Here is a 23344-nt window from a genome sequence, read left to right on the forward strand (position 1 = left end):
GAACAGGTCTTAAACAGCATGGATAAGCCCCCTTCAGCGCTATTTAAAGGGATCATGCAAGAGTTATAGCTTAGGTGCTGGATTATTGCTTCTGGCTGCTGATGCATTTATACCTGTTTTTGGAGGTCTCCTATGCTTGAGTACTAGGAATAGGGGACATAGCCTAAAAATTAGAGCCAGATCTTGCAGGAGTGAAGTTAGGAAACGCTTCTACACGCAAACGGTGGTAGAAGTTTGGAATGCTCTTCTGTAAATGGCAGCTGGTGCTAGCTCAGTTGTTAATTTTAAATGTGAGATTGATAGATTTTTGTTAACCAAAGGTATTGTGGGATATGGGGCTAAGGCGGGTACATAGAGTTAGGCCACAGATCAACCATGATCTCACTGAATTGCGGAACAGGCTCGAGGGGCTAAATGGCTTACTCCTGTTCCTATCTTCTTATAATAAAGTTTCAACACTCTACAGGGAGTGGGCTGGCTGGCTGACAGGAAACAGCAAGAGCACTGGCGGAGTGGCAGGGGTGGGAAAGGAATGCTGTCATCCTGAGAGAGGACAGCAGGTTCATGCTTCATTGAGCTGCTGCCACTTGCTGCCTCCTGTTATGCGCCACCTTTTCCTGCAAGAATGCGGGAAGAGTGTTGGTGAGTGTCCTGCAAAATATTTGGGTGATGTGGCTGTCGTGGTTGAATAGCTGTCAGTGTGTGTGACCTGTGAGTTGTGGGTGTGCAGCTTGCAACAGTGGTAATGTGTTAGGCTGAGGGGAAGCATCTGATTGGAAGAGTTGAGTACTGATTGAGAGATTTTGTTGGTAGGTGGGTGATGGGGGGTGTAGTGCGTGGTGCAGTTGGTAGGAGATGCCACCTGACAGCTGACTTCACTCACCTTGACCACTCATGTCAAAGCACTCAACTTCTTCCTTCACTGCATCTATGTTCATGTGCTACGCGCCTGGCATTGACTTCATCTCCTACTGCCTCCCACTGCCTTGGGAACATATGTCTGGAGGACCTTTTGCCCCCCCCCCCCCACCCCACCCGCTGTGGATATAGGATGCTCCTCTTTTTGTTCACTTCTTGCACCAAGACCTCTAGTGCATCATCAGAGAACTTTGGTGTACACTCTCTCACAGGCTCGGTACAAACTCAGATCGGCAGATTGGTGGGGTCTGGAGTGCAGATTGGAGGATGTGGGATTTAGTAGTACGCAACCTTTACTCAATGTTTTAAAATAACTCAACCGTTTGTAAACATAAGGACGGGACCTGCATCTGTGTTTTACGTGTGCAATGTCTGATCTCGTTTCAGACTCCGTGCGGACCCCTATCTTATATTTTGCAAATATCAGAGTCCCGCAAACATTGAGCAGCCCAGTTGTTGCTCATCAAAAATTCCAGAGATCCCATCATCACCATTGCAGCACGGGTACACTTCCCAATTGACTTTCACCACTTCCTCCAGCAATAATGCACCTTCCCTTTAAGAGATGCATGCTGCCTTTAAGTGGTGCTAGCCACTCACGATATCTGGGCTTCCTGCTGGTGAGCAGCCACTCAACAGTGCAGGTAGCGCTGGCTGGATGCAGTAATCACGTAAATCACCAGGCAGCACGAATGTTATGTGCTGTCTGCATCGCAACAACTGGGTGCTGGTTAATCGCACGCCACGTCCCCCGCACACGGTTTCGGGGATTATCCAATATAACCCCCAATAGGTACTGACAATTATTTGAATGTGGCGAACATCACAATTGAGCCCATCCCGCCCTCAAATGTCCACTTTCCAAAAGACACCACTGGGCAATGATCAGCAGCAGAAACCAGCTGAATTTTTCCCCCATCCTAGCCATTGAATACATTTACCCATGGAGATATTTTGATTACACTGCCTATTTGAAGAGAGCTATGAACATTTGCACAGCACGGGTACAAAGAGAAAATGATGAATATATGTTTCAAAACTTAGCATTAAAAAAATGTAACAACAAACAGAAAGAGATAACAAAAGATGAATACAAGTGGAATTCCCCCTTATTCTAAAGACTGTCAGTTACAAAATAAAAAGATCACAATGCAAACAATTTTACAATAAAATAATATCAAAATGCTCCTAATGGAAACCATTTGCTCTTTTTTGAAGATCTGAAATATATCACTTGCAGGCCTCATGACAAGAAAACAGTATTGGAATTCATTCCTCAATAGCTACGAATACACCACGCTGACACAATAAAATCCAGTGTACGGGATAAAGAAATTGCTTGAGGTCTATTTCATTACAAAGAGCAGCAGGGAGCCAAAGCAAGAGGAACAAATACTTTAGATGGCTTTGGAAAGAGACTAGTGGGGCCCAGGCACAGAGACATAAGGACCACAGTTCTTTCTATGGCACTCCACATCAATTATTGGCTTTTGTCACTAAAGCCTTATCACAAATGCCCTACAGGAAGGATCTGCAACTAAAGGCAAGAATACTGATCCATTTGACCCTCTGAACTACAGTGACATTTACACACCCAACAGCTCATAATGCAAGGGTGTTTGATTATTCACACCTTGATATATAAATAAATGTTTAACTCCACTTGTATTTCTTATTCCATTCCGTTTTTAACCAAAATTGTTTCGATGTTTTAGCAATTTAGTGGCTAAAATCTATCTCCCACAAATTTATAAAATTTAGTATTTTCTTCAAACAATGCTTTTCCACAGAGTTTTACTTGATTATTTAGTAACAGTTTTGAATTATTATCCCAGCTTGTTTTCTCCAAATGTATGTTTACACAATCTTGATGTGTTTAGTGGGAATGTTCTGCACCACTTATGTCTTTGCCTAGTCTTGTCTGTTTTGTCTGTCCATTTTCTCCAGGCTTCTCCTATTCTGAACTTGCATCCTCTTCCAGCAGTGAGGACATCATGACATAGACAGAGATTATCCATAACTAGTGCCACTCTATGACTATCTATCAGAAATCACAATTCAATTTGGCTAATAGACTCACATTTTCTCACCATCCCTTTTGTGCCTGTCTTGTATTGTTTTTAAAAACAGTAGAAATTACAAACTGGAAGAGAAAATTGTAAATTTATTCAGAACATCTCTTATTCAGAACTGTGGAACTAGAAATCAGTCTGGAAATTAGGGTTTGCAATACTATCACACATGTAATTAACCCATTCCTATCAATTTCCTTTGTATGCTATTTTAACACAAGAGTCAGCAGATTCATTTTAAAATGGTAAAAGCACAATAAAAGTGACATCAGCAGCCTGGAAAAACATAAGAAAATTTAAGAAATAAAAACAGCCCAATAATGGATGGATATTTGTAGTATATTACCAAGAGTAAGCCTAAGCATAATTCACTCATGAGTTAAACAGTCTCCCTGACATGAAAAACACATAACACAAACATCTATTCAGCAATCTTCTATATATATATATATATATATATATATATAAAAAAGAATATTAAGCAATAATAGCAAAAAGATGTGCATACATCAGGGGTTTTATCGTGCTTGGGATTGTTCTAACACAAGGTGATGGCGAGTGCTAAAGTGATAGCTGGTGTGGTAAAAACCTCAATATATGCATGTCCAGGAGTGCCTTACTTTTGTTAGATCAGTAGGTTTCTTCAAAACACCTTGCTTTTTAAAAATTAGTAAATAAACAAGAACCAGAAGAGACAAGTTATACCAATAGTGAAAACAAAAAGGCACATGGAAAGAACAAATTAAATATGTGTTGAATTTGCTAAAATACTAAGAGTGTTGTTATTGTTTCAGTAGTGGTGAGTGTGAATTATGAATAGATGAAGCAATGATATCCTTTTTTAAATCAACCTTTTTTGTTGAAAAGTTTAATTGATGTACTCAAAGACCCAATTATTAATGATAAGCTTGATTAAAACATATTTTATAGCGTATTTGTTTTGCAGGAAATGGTGTTTTTTTTACGAGGAATATGTACTGTGTGCAATAATGGAAAATAGCTATTTGAACACACATACAAAACAGCACGGCAATTTTCTACTTTTATCTGCACTGTGTTAAGCTGAAAGTATATCTTATGCACAGAAACTGAACTATATTTTTTTATCTATTTATTGCCCTTTCTGAATCTAAAATCTGTCCTTTACTGCTGAACTGTTAAATGAAAAAGAGAGAAAAAAAGTGTATCCTTGGGCTAAAAGACTTATTGGCACCCAGAAGTCTGAAGAGTGGAGTTGGAGACTGTGGCTTTTTTCAAGGGCACTTTATCATTGCCTATGTTCTCAGAGGAATCGCTGAATGAATAGAGCAGGATCAGAGAAACTACTACTCCACGCCCATTCCTTTCCATTCTCCTTGGCAAGGCACAGAGCTCACTATTTTTAGCTGCACCAGATCCTATTTTTAGGATACTACCGGTTATGAGGCATTTCTTAGCAAAAGAATAAAAATACAAAAGAGGGAGAACTCCCATTCTCATAATTTGAAACAAGCCTACGATCTGTTAACTCCAGGCACTTCATCTGCTTCCAATCTTAGAAAAATAAAGACTATTCAGAGTTCAGAGATTTAAAAATAAACTTGCCCTCTGGCAGGCTGGCCAAAAATACTGAAAACGACAAGCTTTTACTGTGTGAAATAGCAACTAGAAAACAAAGAGCTGACTCTACTTGGGAAATGCAGAAAAAGCTAGGATGCAAGATATAATTATAAGTTGTTTAAAATGTTCTTACACGCTTGGTTTCTGATGTGGGAAGATTTTTTTTGCTCACTATAACTTTCACTCCTGTTAAATTTCATGTACTATATACTTGAAAGATATGTAGTGTCTCACTTGTTATGAGATAAAGTAGTCTAAATGCAGTTTATGTTTACAATACACAGCTACTGAAAAAAATCTGATGGCACCATTTGATTACATACAGTAGTTACTTTGAACTGTGAAGCTCAATTGCTTGATGTTTTTAACTTTAACTCTTAGTTATGGAAAATAAAACCAAGATGAGAGTTTACTGCTAAAAAAAAATCTATCTCTTAAAGCTCTTAGTGTAATAACTGAGATGTACGTAACTAATGACTTGGGATAAACCTCCTTAGTCCCGCAAAAGCTGATTCAGTACATAATCCTGCTTAATTCGTTTCCACTCAAAATGCAGGAAAGAACATCACCTTTGAACAGGATGAATGTGTGGAGCACAAAAGATATACAAAAGTATCCATACAGCTGAAGCTACAACCCACACTTCACCTATCCAAAGTAGAGCTATCATTTATGGCCTACAAGAGTGACAAAGATTACAAACACTGTGGAATTTATGAAATGGTGTTTATTTTTAAGAGGAACTTACGTTAAAATCTATCATGTGTTTGAACCCATATGAATGATTTTTACTTTTAATCAGGGACACTTGGCGGCCGTGCACTAGGTGGCTCCAGTACACTTTATAAAGAACAGTGATATCTAATAGCATCATATCAATGCCATTCAAAAAGTTCAATTTTTTAATTAAAAATTAGTCTGTTTTTACACATCTCCAAGTCCATCCCCACCGCCCTCTGCTGCAGCTCATTTGTCTATTATTGAAGTCACACTATATAGATAGCACTAATTGGACTTCACAGTTTATGTATTTCTGCTCTTTAGGTGTCCTTTTACCATTTTCTATTTTCATATTAAGATATATAATATTTACACATATCAGAAATTACAGCACAGAAGGAATCTGTTCAGCCCATTGTGCCTATGCCATAGCTAAATCTCTAAGTGGATCTGCCTAATCTGACTTCTCTGCCCTTTCCCCATATATTTTCAAATTCTTCCCTTTTAAAAACTTATCCAGTATCCTTTGAAATGGATCTTGTTGTCTCTGGTTCAAAAAACCTGTGGTGAAGCATTCCATGTCCTAGTAACCTTGTAACAAATTACAGATTCATAGAAATCTCAGCACCAAAGGAGGCCATTTGGTCCATTATGCCTGTGCCAGTGTTAGCTCCACATTGGAGCTCTTCAATCTAATCTCAAATCTCTGATTTGTCCTCATGCCCTTTAATATTTTTCCTCTATAAATGTGTTTTATCTGACTCACATACAGTGATTGACTTGGTTCAACATCCATTTGCTGCACTACATTCTATATTCTAATAAATCTTTGTATGAAAAGATTTCCTCCAACCACTGCCTTTTGTTTTTAGTATTAATACTACATTTATTTATTTATTTGATGTTGAATCATTGACAGTGGGAATAATTTTCGCTATTATCCTCTCAAAGCCTTTCAATACTTTGAGCATTTTTATTAGAACTCCCTTAACCTATTCTGCTCTAGTGAATACAGTTCCGGTTTGCAAGTCTCTCATCATATGTATATCCTTTTATCCCTGGTAACATCCTAATAGTTCTACAGTGTACCTTTTCCTTAGCTTCAATGTTCATTTTATAATAGGCTGTCCAAAATTGCACATAATAGTCCAACCAATGGCCTAACCAATGTCTTGTTCATATTCATCATCATCTTCTTGCACATATATTCAATGTCCCTTTAAAAAACCCAGAATCCAATTTGCCATTTTTATAGCTAAGAATATTGAGAATTTGTTTCTATAATTTTTATTACTTCTGCAGTACACTGAAGGTTAATGAAAACTTACTTAAAAAGTCACATTGGCTCAATTTCCTATTGATTTCTTACATTAATTTTGCACCATTCCCAACTGTCTAACATTCCATGTGCTATAGTCAACTTTCTTCTTTACTGTATAGCTGTCTTCACTTTCTAATACCTTCTAAAAATCTAGCTATTCCAGGATCAGAATTGCTACTATAATGGGGTTTTAAGATTATTTTGATTTTTGAAAGACAATAGAGTAAATTCAAACATCCCTAGAATTGTGTATTTTATTTAACAAAATGGAAAGTTGCTGGAAAAAAAACTTCAGATTTCTAAAAAGGCATTAAGAGGCATATTACCCCAGCAGCAAGTCATTAGCATTTTGACCTTTACAAATAATTAATAGAGATTTCTTTCATCTCATTCAGAAGTTCTTACCAGGTGACTGAGCTGGAGCATGATGCAAGGCAAACTGCTGGGCTGCTAGCTTTGACGGGGATTATGCAGGCTAAATCAATCAGGATGATGGGATTGTTGGATTTCTCTCAGCTCTAAAACACTGTTCATATGGCATGTCATGTGTAAGCAACCTGTGTCACCACAGTGCTGTATAAATGCCTGACCTAGATACTTAAAAGAAAATCATCCTAATGCTCATGGGCACACAGGCTGTACTTTCTGACCTTTTCCATAAAGGAACTTCTTTCCAGGACCATCATTAGCCTAGCTAGATTCCTCCTGTAAAATTGCTTTACTGATCATCTTCAATTCATGGTTTCCAGGGGTATGAATATAATTAAACATGCAAGGAAAATTCCACACAAACCAATGGACTGCATACAGTGCAATGTTCCAACACTAAATAGTTCCCCCCCCACCTAAGTTTTGAAAAAAGATCGTGTTCCTCATAAATGGTGGTTTTTACATTCAGTCATAACAGAAAGTACTGTACATTCTGATTCTAAATAACACCCTAAACCACCAACCCTAAACAAGAGCTTCATTGATGTTAGTGCTTTTTTTTGTAATCAAAATACACATGGGAGTAATGCTATTCTGTCCAATATTCAAAGTTTCTAAAGAGACTTAGCAAGCATTTGTGCACACAATTATATATTACACATCGAAGAACTCCAAGTGCAGCTTTTCAGATGGTGTTAAATGGCAAAATAAAATAGCAAAGACTAAATCTACCATAAGAGTATCTTGTTGCCCTTACTGTAAGATGTAAATTCTTGTGCATGTAACCACATTACCACTTTTGTTTGTAAGTACTCAGTTATACCATTAATTTCTTGGAAAAGTTTAAGTAATGGTATGTACGTTAATTGGCAATGTATCCAGTAGGATCATTAATATATTTCCAACCTACCACCAACCATCTATCAAATAAAAATAGATAAACATTTTTTTATTTTTCATATTTTAAAATGAAAATTATAATTGGAGCAGCTCTCCTGTTACTCTGTCAGGACCAACATTTTGAATATGGGCATGGAGAGTTCTGTGGTCCCACCTACTGATCTCATTTTTTAGATAATCCATGACTTTCAGATCCATCGTTCCAGCTGATCATTTATTTTGGTAACATAAAGTAACTAAGAATTTTATCAAGGCAAAATCTTATATAGGATGTTAGCCACATGTTAACTTATATGAAGTAAGTTTCAAAGTAATGTTCAACACCCATAGCACTGGGTGAATAATGCAGCAAAGTGAGGTGAGATGAGGTGAACTGTTTGTGTGTGTGTCCATGTTGGGAAGAGGCAGCAGATACTGTGATTGCTTTATCTGCTCTATGTATGAAGTGCTAGCTTGTGTGAATTGTTGTGGTCGATATCATACAATGTAATATACCACTACATCCTGACTGCGAGTACAATTTAAACATGTAAACGTGCAAGAATATCAGCATTGTACATAGCGGGACTGTTTTATTTTTGTCCATTCATTGATACAATTCTGCAATTGCACCACATATTGTGCCATAGATTCCTTTCAGTAATATTACAAATAAATTATTTTCAGCATTAGCACTAAGGTGTCTGCTTAGCATATTGGAGAATATGGGACTTTTTGGTTCTGTTAATGCCATAAACATTTTATAGTTTGCATGACCATCATGATGGCAGAAACTGTGGCAGATGGAGTTCAATGTGGGAAAGTGTGAGGTCATCCACTTTGGACCTAAGAAAGATAGATCAGTGTATTTTCTAAATGGCGAGAAGCTAGGACCTGTGGATGAGCAGAGAGATTTAGGGGTTCAAGTACAGAAATCACAAAAAGCTAATGGATAGGTACAAAAAATAATTAAAAAGGTTAATGGAATGTTAGCCTTTAGCTCAAGAAGGCTGGAATACAAAGGGTGGGAGTTATGTTACAGCTTTACAAACTCTGGTTAGACCCCATTTAGAGTACTGTGCTCAGTTTTGGACAATGCACCTCAGAAAGGATATATTGGCCTTGGAGGGGGTGCAGTGCAGATTCTCCAGAATGATACCAGGGCTAAAAGGATCAAATTATGAGGACAGATTGTATAGACTAGGTTGTATTGCCTTGAAAATAGAAGATTAAGGATTGATTTAATTGAGGTGTTTAAGATGATCAAAGGAGTTGATAGGGTAGATAGAGAGAAACAATTTCCTCTGGTGGGGGAGTCCAGAACAAGGGAGCATAGCCTTAAAATTAGAGCTAGGCTGTTCAAGGGTGATGTTAGAAAGCACTTCTTCACACAAAGCGGAATGGAAATTGGGAACTCTCTCCCAAACAACTGTTGAGGCTAGGTCAATTGAAAATTTCAAAACTGAGATTGATAGATATTTGTTAGGCAAGGGTATTAAGGGTTATGGAACCAAGGTAGGTAGATGGAGTTAAGATACAGATCAGCCACGATCTAACTGAATGGTTGAACAGGCTCAAAGGGCTGAATGGCCTTCTTCTGTTTCTATGTTCCTATGATCCTACTTTATTATTGGAATAGTAATGGCCCTATGCCACCAAGTTAGGATTGTAAATATATATTTTTCTAACAAAATGACGGTGTTCCCGAATTGAATTTCTGTTAAAGGAGTCAATAGCAATTGCAATAGGAGTGGAATGACCCCCAATGTTCTTTTCATTATCATAGTATCATAGTAGGTACAGCACAGGAGGAGGCCATTTGTTCCATCGTCCATGTGCCGGCTCATTGTCAGAGCTATCCAATTAGTCCCATTCCCCTGCTCTTTCCCCATAGCCCTATAATTTTTTTCCCTTCAAGTATTTATCCAATTCTCTTTTAAAGTTACTATTACCCTTTCAGGCAGTGCATTCCAGACCACTACAATTCACTGCATAAAAAAAATGTTTCCTCATGTCTGGCTCTTTTGCTGATCACCTTAAATCTGTGTCCTCTGGTTACCATCCATTTGCCATTGGAAATAGTTTCTCCTTGTTTAGTCTGTCAAAACAGTTCATGATTTTGAACACATTTATCAAATCTCCCATTAACTTATCTGCTTTAAGGAGAACAACCTCAGCTTCTCTAGTCTCTCCATATAACTGAAGTATCTCATCCCTGATACCATTCAAATAAATCTTTTCTGCAGCCTCTCTAAGGCCTTGACATCCTTCCTAAAGTGTGGTGCCCAGAATTGAACACAATACTCCAGCTGAGGCCTAACCAGTGTTTTATAAAGGTTTAGTATAACTTCCTTGCTTTTGTACTCTTTGCCTCTATTCATAAAGCCCAGGATCCCATGTGCTTTTTTAACAGCCTTCTCAACTTGTCCTGCCATCTTCAAAGATTTGTGTATGTGCACGCCCATATCTCTCTGTTCCTGCACCCCCATTAAAATTGTACCATTTAGTTTACATTGCCTCTCCTCATTCTTCCTACCAAATTGCATCATTTCACACTTCTCTGCATTAAATTTTATCCGCCATGTGTCTGTCCATTTTACTAGTCTGTCTATGTCCTCCTGAAGTCTGTTACTATCTTTCGCATTGTTTACAACATTTCCGAGTTTCATGCCACCTGCAAACCTTGAAATTATACCCTCTATAACCAAGTCGAAGTCATTAATATATATCAAAAAGCACAGAGGTCCTAATACTGACCCCTGGGGAACACCACTATATACTTCCCTCCAGTCTGAAAAACAACCATTCACCACTACTCTCTGCTTTCTGTCCCCTAACCAATTTTGTATTCACGCTGCCACTGTCCCTTTAATTCCATGGGCTTTAATTTTGCTAACAAGTCTATTATGTGATGCTTTAACAAATGCCTTTTGAAAGTCCATATGCACAACATCAACCGCATTACCCTCATCAACCCTCTCCATTACTTCATCAATCAAGTTGGTCAAACATGATTTTCTTTTAACAAATCTGTGCTGACTTTCATTTATTAACCCATAATTTTCCAAGTGCCCATTTATTTTGTCCCGGATTATTCTCTCTAAAAGTTTCCCCATCACCGACGTTAGGCTGACTGGCCTGTAACTGCTGGGTTTATCCCTCTCCCTTTTTTTGAACAGGGGTGTAACATTTGCAGTCCTCCAGTTATTGTGTTCCAATTATTGCCCAGCTGTTACAACTAAAACAGTATTTTTAACAATTTGAAGTCACATTAAAAAGTTACATAAATATTCAAAACCTTCTGCACAATAATATGTACAGATATAAAATATACCTTTTTGTGTTTCAGTGCAAACAAGCCTTAAGCTATTGATGAAACAAAACATAGATTGCCCTTGATGTCTTCAAAAACAATTAATATAGCATTAAACTGCTAAAGTTTAAAAATAAAGCAGGGAACACATGGCACAAATTTTGAAGAATCTCTAATTAAATTACCTTTAAGAATTTAATAATCCCCTCAGGTGTGCGTGAAAGATTTCACGCCACTATTTGAAGAAGAGCAGGGTGTTCTCTTGGTGTCCTGGCCAACATTTATCCCTCAACCAACACCTAAAACAGATGATCTGGTCATTTATTTCATTGCTGTTTGTGGGAACTTGCTGTGTGCAGATTGGTTGCTGCACTTCCTACATTACAATGGTGACTACACTTCAAAAGTACTTCATTGCTTGTAAAGTGCTTTGGTATGCCTTAGGTTGTGAAAGGTACTATATAAGTGCAAGTTTGTTTTCTTTCTTTTCTTCTTTCTTTCCAAATGCAATTGATTGTTGTAGTGATTTTAATTTGTGTTCCCTGTGAAAATCTATGCCCCTAAAGAGTTTTTTTTAACATTTATAAACGTTAGTGTAGAAATTGTTTTAGATTTGGTGCTATGTGGCATTTTTGTGACTGTTAGGTTCCCCAGAGTACAAACTTTTTCAATCTGTCTAAACATGTCTGAAGAGCTTTTATGGGGCTATGCACCATTGTAGCCACACCACTAATTATCAAGCAAAGACATGCTAATTACACAGAGCATCAGCTAATGTAAAGACCCGCTTTTAACACCCACGCACACTGCAGAGCTATTTCCTCCGGGCATGAAACTATGCTGTCTTTGGCTGTGAACCTGAAGCAGCCTGTTTTATAAGAACTCAAATCAGATGAACAGTAAACATCTATTTCTTACAGTAAAAAATAAAACAAAAGAAATTGGGCCATAATTTACTGTGGCAGAGCATCTAATGGTGTCTGCCATTAGTTGGACTTGTCCTTGCACATTTTAGTTTTAAATTTTTCCTGTAGCAAGTTGCTGAAAGTGCGAGCTGATAACATTGCAGTGAGGGAAATGGCATCTGGGACCTGAGTGAACAGGGCAAGCAACCGTGTATCTTATTAACCAATCAGATTGAAGGATTATGAAATGAACAACACAGGGACTGAGAAGGAAGTGTAAATTAGAGTGGGTGAATTCGATGTCAAATCAGCTACAGAAAGAGAAATAAAGGGAGCGAAAGAAAGATTGGATTAAGAGAGAAGAGAAAGAGACAGAAAGGAAAAGTACAAAAAAATTAAAGTTAAAAATTTTACATTAGCTCGTATCTACCTCACAAATACAGCAACTTCACGCCATTCATTGCATTTCAATGGCGAGGCAGACAGCGAGATGCCATTTTCGCAAAACAACTCGGACAGCAACTTTTGGATATTTGAGTTTAACCGTGCATCTGCCCCTCACCTGAAGTTGCTGTACCATTTGCACATAAATAACGGCGAGTGCCATTAGTCTCGCCGTTAATTTGACAACAAATTATGGCCCATTAGTTTAAACTTTCCAGGAGGCATCGTTCTATTACATGTTGTTAGAATTGTATGGTTGAGTTTTGCTTTTAATTACTGAAGCCTCCTTTGTTACTTATGTGAATAATTTTAGAAAGCACTCTGCTCGGCTTTATCAATTGCCAACACTAATATCACAGTGAACATTAGAGTGTAGGTAAAAAGAAGCAAAGCGAATCCTGGAATCTAAAATAAAAACAGAAAATCCTATGATTCTGCAGCAAGTCAATTGACAGCTAAGAGAGAGAGAAGGTTATCATTTCTGGTTGGGGAGTTCATCAGATCAGTTCTGATGAAGGGTATAACCACAAATTCTAACCTTTCTTTCAGATATTGGCTGACTTTTTTGTGCATTTTCTATTTTTATTTCACAAAAACAATGTTATATTTATTATCAAATACATTATATACTATAAGGGACCATAAATACAGCAAAATAGCCAGTGTTTTCCTTGAGATGAAGTAATGTGAGGTGTTGAATAAGGAACAGTAAAGCATCACAACATTCGCTACAATCTGAAACAGTGTGCAACATAAAGTAAAATTACACCATGTCTATTCTCTGCTTTCAGGAGCTCTCAAAAGCATGTCCAGAGTTAAAAAAAAATGAAGTTATTATAACGCTGGAATTCATATACGAGTACATTTACATTCCATTTTTAGCGAGGCAGCATAACAATTTCTACTTTGCCAAGACAATAAAGATGGTGCATAACAGGGGTTGATGTGAGATCAAGCCAGTCTGTAGAACCCAAAAATTAAATTCCCAGAACTGATGGCTTAAGGTCTGCAATGCAGATTGCAGTATGAACGAGGTCTTTGTTGGTTCAGGTCCTAATGAGCAAAATTGAGCAGGACTAGCGAAGAAAATATTTTACTCATACCTAACATGATTCCTCAATTTTTGGTCTTTCTTGGGGATAATATTAAATAGATATTGAATGCCTCCAAATTAATGTAATTGTTTTGTGCAATGTGTGGTGATGTGATGACATCACTACGGAAATGAATGCCAACAAACTTAGATTGGGTTTTGGAAATGGTGGTATGAATTGGCCCTCCAAACCTAAAGCCAACATGGGAACAAATTCTATCTGAGTTTAATGTGCGACTGGATATAATAGACTTGCAACATCTGAGCAAGTAGTTCCATTTACAGTGTTTATTATTATAGGGTTATTGCATAACACTGAATGAACCGCATATTTAGCAGTTCTGCCCTATAGGTGTATGGAATAAATGTCTATATATCTAATTAATTTGCCTTAGTCAGCTTCAGAAACAGTCCTTTGTTATATTTTGCCACTTCTATGATCTTGAATACAACTTATTACTATATATACCAGGGTAAATCCTACCTCAACAATATCTGAATTTGTTCGACTCTCATGTGGTTCGTTGTACTCTGTGTATTTCAGAAGTACTTTGTCCATATCGGTGCTGGCATACTGGAACAGTTTATTTGTGCTGTTGAAGATGATCAGAGCAATCTCACAGTCGCACAGAACACTTAGCTCATAAGCCTTCTTCATTAACCCAAACTTCCTCTTGGTAAATGTCACCTGCAGAAGACATAAAAGCATATTAAAGTCTAAGTTATCACCATTATCATAGGGTTCTCAAACTGTTGTGTTTACTTAACTAGGCTTTTCCAGAAAGCTGTCACTATTATTTACTACCACGATCACATTCTATAAAGAGCTAATCCAATAATGAGCAGAAGATTGAAAACCTCATACAACAATGAATGTGATGCTTGAATGCACTTGTTTTGAATAAACCAGCTCAGTCTTGAATATAATTTTGCATTTAAACTCAGGGCTGTTGTAGACAATACCCATGAAAAAGAGCCCAAGAACTTCAGTCATTGGTGCTATTCTTTACAGGTGCTTGTTATATCCTGAAATTCTGTTGGGAGAAAAACATATTGAGTGAGAGAGTGCATATTAATTACTAAATCTAGTCCTATTAAATTTGTTTACTTAAAGGTGTATATTTTAGGATCAGACTATTTTTATGGCGGCATTCGTCAACTTCAAACAACATCTATAAGTTCCTGCCTGCACGTGGTTTAATTTGCTTTGTCATTTATTCTTAGTGAGAGCATTTGACTGTCCTCCGGCATATATTAGTCAGTAGTTTGAACAACATGTCCAAAAAGTTAAGCTTCATGAAATAAAAAACAGGTCTTTTGGAAAAGGAAAGTCAGTTCTGGACTGACATCAGTGCTTTAAGTTTGAGTAAAATGGTGGGAAAGGGGAATAAAAAGAAAAAAAATGAACTAAACAACTGTCCGACTAGTGTATCCTGTGCTCTTATGCATGGTGGACAGAAGTCACGCACACAGGTTGTACAAGTACAGTCCCTTGCAGTGTTTGCATCAGTAAACTCTCCAGTTATTATTGTACCTTAAATTTTGTTTTTAAAAAAGGAATCAGTCCTTAAAGAACATTTTCGCTGGAGGTTTCCGTTAAAAAAGCTTACACTTTCTCATTTGACTAATTCCATTCTTTGCTTACAGAAAAATCCTTGACAATTGAAATAAAAAGATGAACACCTCAGAACTTTAAGGTTGACATCCTTATAAAGTTCCAACTCAGCAGAAAAGAAGTTGCTTACATTTTTAAACCTCCTACTAATTGACAGAAATTAACTTAAGCCTGCTTTTTTTTACTGTTACAGGCATTTTCTTTTGCACAGGAGCTAGCTAATCAGCAGAACAAGCTATCAAATCACACTTTAATTAGGTGCACAATGATGTTAGGTGATGGATAGATGCGTGCAAACTGAAATGCCTGTGATAACTGTCTATGCATTTGAGGCATAGGGTGCGATAATGAGTTTCAGCAGTGAAAATGCACTCTTGGATCACAAAGTCTCACTGCACTAATGAAGTAAACAATGAATTGGGGTAAATGACCATGATTATTAATAATATTCTGGACTGCTTTTAAGGAAGGGAGGAAGAGCAATTACACAGTACACAGAATTAACTCATTTTAACACCACTCAAAGCAGTTTCCATGATTGATTGTGGTTGTAAGAACATAAGAAAGCATAGAATGAGAAAAGGCCACTTAGCCCATCAAGTTAACATGTAATCCAGCCCTTTGTGGACTCCAACCCATCCAATTTATCTCCTGAGAAAAAGTTCGGTGTAAATACTTCCTGATCCCCAAAGGTAGTCAAGCAAGACCCCAGAACATTCAACTGTCCTCACGTCGCCACTATTCAACCCTGATTTTCTACTTACCAAACAACACCTCTACCCTCACCTTGGCGACATAGGAATCAATGGCCTAGATTCTGCCCCATGATCCTGCTTGAAAACAGGCAGGATAGCAGTAGAGAATGATGTAAACTTTGAGCAGTGAGGCCTAATGCTTCCTCATCGCCTGACCTTTAATTCCCTCCCGCTAGGACAGTCAATCACAGCTCTTTACCCACCCACGACGTGCAACTCGCTGGTCTCATATAAATGAGGCCAGAGGCCCAATATCAGGCTTACCCATTCTGTAACAGGGATCGCTCCCTGCGCCCAGTTTGTGCCGACCAATTTCTAGGCCCCTGTGGCTTAAAAAATGTCTAGAAAATCATTGATGGCGGATATGCTGGGTGAGACTAGGCATATCAGCCTGTTGAACGGTAGAAGTGGGCATCACCAGGGCTTACAGGTCTGGATTGTGGCCTGGATCCCCTACAAATTCAGCAATTTTTTTTGCCAAGGGAGCACATCGCTCTTCTTTGCGGGGCAATGGGGGACCAAGCAGCCTTCCAGACCTGGCAACTGGTGCCACAGTTTTCGGCCTCCAGAAGTAGGCGAGTGCCTGAGATGCATCTCTAGTGGTGTGGGTGCGCACCATTGCATATAAACAAAGGGACCTTGACGTCACAAACTTTGGCAGGAGGTCAGTGCTCGAGGTGCTGAGTGGGTGTATCTCAGCAATTTTGCCAAGATGCTTCCACTGTGGATTTTCAGGCCCCCTGATATATAATCACCAGTGATACAGATATATTCCCCACTTAGTCAGTGGAACACTGGGAATGGTTGCATACTTCACCCTCCAGAAATTATAGGTTACTTACCTTGAAGTGTCTTTTTTATTCTTCGAATGACATATACCTTCCACACACATTATGAGTGTATGTCAATTTGATAAATCGTGCTGAGCATGCATATAAATATATCCTCACAATGTTACAGATAGGCTGCACACAGTCTTTTTGACCTGAAGCTAATCTAAAACTAACTAACCACTAAACATTAACCTCTTCCCCACCCCAAACTATACCACTCTAGGGGTTGTGGATGGGTGTGATTACACGATGTGGAGGATGCATATCATTTGAAGAATGAAGAAGAAACTCTTCTGTCTGAGTAATCTAACCGACTCCAGCACACGGGTTGGATACTTGAGTTGAATTTCCCTGTGGGTTCTCCTGACCATTCGCCATAACCTCAGCAAAAAATCTGCAGGAATCCCAGAGAAACGGCGTAAACGGTGTTAACACCATTTCTTTGAGATTTTCACGATTCTTCCGCTTAAGTTGCAGCGGACGTTCAAGCGAATGACCCTGTAAATTCAATCCCTTTGTCATTAACTTTTGGTGATAAGAAACCGGAGATGAGGAGCCAATACCATTAAGCTGCATCGTGGAGCAGGTTCCAGGGTTTTATACAACGTGGGAGTATGAGACCAAGTGTGCCACTGCCTATTTGCAATCAGAATGACATTTTTATTTGTAAACTCAGAATATGGTTTTCCCAGAATCTATCAAGTTAGGCTGTAATCCTATGGTGTCTAGAGGATGTGGATCGAAGAACAACCTCAGTGAGTCTGATGCTTTTCTCTCAAGGGTCCATGAAGGTGTTATAAACAAAAGTGTATGTATGTAAAAAGAGAAATTTTCACTAGCCATAGATACAATGGGGCTTATTTTAGATTTGTGCGAACATCAGGCAGGTAGTGGGTGGAGCGATCTCACCACCTGCCCGATGTCGCTGGCGGGAGGCCTGATTGATTTTGGTAATTGGGCCTCATTATAATAAAATCAATGAGCAGCCAGTGCTAAACAAGCTCCGGTAGGCAGCTCTGATTGGGAGGGGGGTGGGGGGGCAGGAAATTTGTCAGCTCCAACAAAGCCAAGCCAGCGGGGGCACCTTGGGAGTAGGCAATGGGAGAGGGCTGTAAAGGAACCGGCATCCAAATCGCCGATTTGTGTGTGGCCAGGAGGGGCATTCATGCCAAAAAAAAGAATCCAGCCCAAGTTCTGTAACTTGTTTTATCACTTACTGTGCACTTCTGATTGCACTGTGGCCATCACTTTTCTCTCCTATAGATGAATGTGACAACATATGTGACCTAATATTTATAAATTAGATCTCTATGTGTGATCAAATCTGATCCAGATGTACTATTTATCTTGTTACTTTTGCTAATATAAGCTAAGTCTTACATGGTCTCACTTCTTATCACTGATTCCCAGGTGCTCACATCACAAAAACATCATATACAAATATTTCTAATCTCAGCAGTCAACCTGTGTAAGCTTTGAGTGGATGCTTTTAGATTGTTACTACTTTTAGCACCCCAGGATACATTACTTGCTACATCCCTACTGCTCTTTATCATATTTGTCTTATCAATAAATAGCTTAACTTTTGTAACACTTCAAAAATGCCAATGTAATTGCATCTCGCTCCTTGGCTACTTGCTCAGACTGAATCCACAAATTTTCAAAATATATTTATCCTGGGATTTGGATGACACTGGGAAGACTGCAATTATTGCCAATCCCTAACTGCCCTGAGAAGGTGGTTGTGACCCTTCTCTATCAACTGCTGCAGCCCTTGTGGCAATGGCATTCAGTAGGGGATTCCAGGACAATGACCTAGATAATGAAGGGACAACCAAGTCAGGATGGTATGTGAGTTAGAGGAGAAATTGGAGAAAAAACATTGATTGACTACAAATACTTATTAAACTCATCATTGCATTCAGATCTTGGTGGATTGCTAACAGAACACTAAATCCCATCCTCATGGCTTAAGCTTCAAATGGTATTCAAACAGTGTTCAGCTGGTTTCCAATAGGCTGCTATACAGAGTAATTCAAAGCTATGGGGACCTTTATTGGGGGTAGGGGGCCAAAAAAAACCGATCAGAACTAGTAATGGCCTAGAGAAGCACGGTTTGCTGTTTCCAATCAACAGACAGTATTACTGGTGTCTCTAAAAGTTGTTGCTTCCAGGCTGAGAAGGCAAGACGACTGTGAGAGACAGCATTGAGGCCTAATTTAGGAAAGAGCAGAACTGATATTTTTAAAAATTGTATTGAAAAGAGGTACAATTAGCTCCTCACTCTTTGAGGCAATAAATTAGGCCATTTATTACAATAACTTAAAAAACGTACATCTTAATTCAAATTTGATTATCTGACATGCACTCTATTTTCAGTTCACATTTTTGCTTACATTACATTATTGTGCACTATATTAACAACCAAAATCAAATAAAGTAAAATAATATTGCTGCCGACTGTACAGTACCCTTTGTTACTGTGTAAAAAACCAGCTGTGACTGAGCAGGTTTAGGGTTTTTAAACCACAAACCAGTGCTAAATCAAGTGTGATGTGTGTCTAGCAAACCATAAATACCGAAATAGCACTACTCTGATGAATTATTGCACCTTAAACACTTAAATAAAACATAAATCAACAATCCATTCAACTTAAATTTGAAGAAAGAAGCCACACATTTCTGTGAAAAATTAACTTTTCTGACTAGAATTAAAATAATTCTATAATGGCCATGGATATATGACCACAATTCTCATCCTAAGATCACATTTTTTTTACCAACAAGAAAAGGCCTTTAGGCTTTAGCAATCCTGTCCTTTTTGATTGATCACATTAAGATCCTGATTTCAGCTAGGGCATTGGGAGAAAACCCGTCAAATGGAAGAGAAGCACTTACCCAGAGAGAAAAAGGGGGGAAAAAAAATCAGAGGCTTGCTCCAGACTGACATTGGCAATGGCCTGGAAGTAGGCTGCCTGCCTACCCTTTTAGCTGAGGAATGCTGTGTGGCATGGAAGATGGGGAAGAACGTAAAAGAGAAAATTATAAAGACAAGTTTTCCTGTCTGGGCATCCAAGTGAGCACCTGACAGGCACAGGGCATCTGTGACAAAAACAGTAGATGCATTTTTCCTCCCCTAGGCCATGCAAACTCCAGGCACAGGGTCACCCCCTGGCTGGGCATTGTGCCAAAAAAAAACAGGAGCAAATCTAAGGGCAGCTGCAAACCTCTCAGCTGCATATTGGGCCTCCAAGATCAGGATGCTCTGGCTGTTGATGAAGATCAGGAGTCCGAAGGCCCTGAGTGGCTCAAATCCTCCAGGGGATTTCATTGAAACTACTTTCTTACTTACCTGTATTGTCTTCTGCCTGCCCTCCAGCACCCTTGTGAGCACTCCTGTCAGCAGGGGTCAGGGGATAGGCCTTAGCACTAGGTATTCATGGGTACACCTGCAATGCGGCACCCATTGTGCAGATCCATAGCATAATAAGATGGAAGGCTGGGGACACCTTCTCATACCTCATTATATAAGTTACCCAGGGCCCATACCTACTACAGGCACTGGCCTAGTTTTGTCTTGTGGTGAAGCCCCAGGGCCTCCTACACTGTTCCAATGAAACTCAATGGAAGCTCGAGGAATAGCACCTCATCTTTCATTTAGGCACTTTGCAACCTTCTGGACTCAACATTGATTTCAATAATATCAGATCATAACCACTGCTCACATTTTTTCAGAATGCAGGTGCTGATAATGGTTCTGTTTATAGCTCCTCTAGACCCATCTTTTGTTTCCTGTCCCATTACCACCCTCCTTGCCTTGGACCATTATTCCTTTATCCCTTTTGTCATTTAATCACTCTTGCCCTCCATCCTATCAGAGACCTTCCCTTTTGTTCTTTCCTCCCCTCTCCTCCCCTTCCTCCCCCACCCCCCCAAAATCCTCACTCCCGCTCCTTTGCCTGGCTCTGTACTTGCTTAAAAACTGTTACATCTTCAACTTCATCCAGTTCTGATGAAAGGTCCTCGTCCTGAAATGTTGGGGTCAATTTTAGGGGGCAATTGCGGGGGATTGGGGGCTTGGAAAATCGCGGAAATCCTGTTTGGGTTTGGAAGCTGGCTCCAACCTGCCAACTTCCAAGTTTCCTAGGAACCCACCTGTGTGCGGGCGACCTGAAAATGGAAGTTCCGCCGGCAATTAAAGCCAGCAGGATGACAGTTAAAGAGCCACATGTACCTCATTGAGCTACTTAAGGCACTTTACCTGTGATAGAGTAAGTGATTAGAACGATTTTTAATTTACCTGGGTGGCTTGCTCACCGCTTCTGATTCACGCCTGGTGAAACCAGACATGAAGCGCCGGATCAGGGAACAAGAAACTAAATAAATTAAATAAAACATCACAGAAGGAAGTTGAAACACAAAATGAAGCTATCTTTGCACCTTGCTTCGATGTCCAATGTCTCCCTCTCCAATCTCCCCCTCGTCACCCCCCCCCCCCCTGATGTCCCCCTATTCACCCCCCACGATGTCCCGCTCTTCACCCCCTGATGTCCTCCCGATCTTCCCCTCTCCCCCCCCCCCGGATCTTCCACCCTCCCACCTGATCTTCCACTCTCTAATCCCCCCCAGTCTTCCATTCCAGCACCGGATGACGTCTTGCGCTCTCTCTCTTTCTCCCCCCCTCCTCACGTTGCAGCTCCTGACAGCTACCAGGCACGAAACCCGGACAGGACGTTAATCATCAGCAATCAACATGTGATCGCGTCGGAAACGGTAAGTTTTGTTCATGCGGGTTTGCCACGCGCACCTTCATCCCCCGCTGCCAATCCGCCACCATTGTAAAATCCCCCGGTAACTCTGTTTCTCTCTCCACAGATGCTGCCTGACTTGCTGAGTATTCCCAGCATTTTCTGTTTTTATTTCAGATTTCCAACATCCGCAGTATTTTGCTTTTGCATTTATTTAGCTGTTTTAACGCAGAAAGGGTAAGGAAAAACAGACACTGAGTCAAAAGAGAAAGATTAGGAGGATTGACCAAAAGCTTGGTGAAAAAGGTGGATTTCATGGAGGCTATAAAAGGAGAGGAAGGTCAAGATGCAGAGGGCGTTTAAAGGAAGAATTACAGCATATGAAGCCTAAGCAACTTCAGTAAAGCATGTTGATGAGTGTGTGAAATCTTCATATCATAACCACTTTAAATGTCAAAAACACCCAGCAACACAATTATAAACTTTGTCCTTCCAAACAAATTTAAAAAAGGAGATCTGAACATTTTGAGCTACGTAACAATGAGGTGAAGAACCAGTGGTTACAAGTCTGCCATGAATGGATGGAGCAGTTTGAGGTGATAAATTAAGTGTATCACACAAGCATATTGCACAGCATTAAGGAATATTGATTTTTCCTGTTGCATATTTCCTGTTAAATATGCTAAATAAGTTCAGTGACAATCATCATTATTATAAATCAATAAATACAGTCCTGAGCAGCCATTCTATCATTGATTCGCTGAAGAATGCCTTTCAGCCTGTTCATTACTACCTTTATGATACACATAATTTGTCTCCGACGGAACTGTACTTCAGTAATAGTCAACTTTTTTTGTTTAATTTTATTGAAAGTATAATGAACTCTGGCTTTTCAAAATCAAGTATTTGGGAGCATGTGAATGTGCATTTCCATCCATTTATGTACTTCTGCAATGCTTTGACCTTTGCTTAATAACACAGTGCACTGTCGATGCATTGAAGGTCAAAGCTGTACAGAAGGCAGATATTACAAGCTCCGCACAACTTCAGACACTCTACCTATTTGTTTACATTTTTTTGTTTCAGGACAAGTAATCAAATGTTCATCAAGCAATATTTTGACTTCTTAACTTCATTATGTGAATATTATGACATCCTATCCTGCAACAACTTCAATTACCAGAAAATAAACAAGAGATTAGTTCATTGTCAAGAGGTAATTTCATCAGATTTTTTTTAGTAATTGTAATGTTTTCTTACTCCAATTAGATTTTACTGTTTTCACTTTAGTTTTCCTATATGGCAGAACTATACTGAAACTGGGAGCCAAGACATACCACAAATACCATTTACTGTGTTTACCCAAGAAGTGTTCCAGACCACCTAGCATGAATTTACCATAGAACCTCCCCATTTCTTTCTTTAAAATATAATATTGACAGGTATACATTAGGAATCATTAGGGAAAAACATGTTTACTGAGGCAACAAAAGACAAGTTGTACTTTAGCTAAAGGTCAAAGAAGACCTCATTCCCTCCTGAGCAAATGGTCAGGAAGCACATTTGTCTGCATTTCCTGTCATAACAGGAAGAGTGTAACTTCTTCCCCTCTACAATGGCTTCAGTTCTGCTTCCCGCCTCTTACACTCCCTTAGGGCCTCCCGAAAGAAGCTACAGCATTAGGAGTAAATGCATTCTGT

General features: G+C 39.1%; 1 protein-coding gene across 11 annotated transcripts in view; it reads right to left on the minus strand.

Annotated features, from left to right (window-relative positions):
- Positions 1-23344, minus strand: part of mef2cb (myocyte enhancer factor 2cb) — a 211589-nt gene that overhangs the window by 73170 nt on the left and 115075 nt on the right. For all 11 annotated transcript variants that reach the window (XM_067982816.1, XM_067982822.1, XM_067982820.1 and 8 more), the window contains one exon: positions 14178-14381. In XM_067982816.1, the coding sequence (XP_067838917.1) occupies positions 14178-14381 (204 nt within the window). The remainder of the gene's footprint in view (positions 1-14177; positions 14382-23344) is intronic.

Source organism: Heptranchias perlo, chromosome 4, assembly GCF_035084215.1.
Source record: "Heptranchias perlo isolate sHepPer1 chromosome 4, sHepPer1.hap1, whole genome shotgun sequence".
Lineage (NCBI taxonomy): Eukaryota > Metazoa > Chordata > Chondrichthyes > Hexanchiformes > Hexanchidae > Heptranchias > Heptranchias perlo.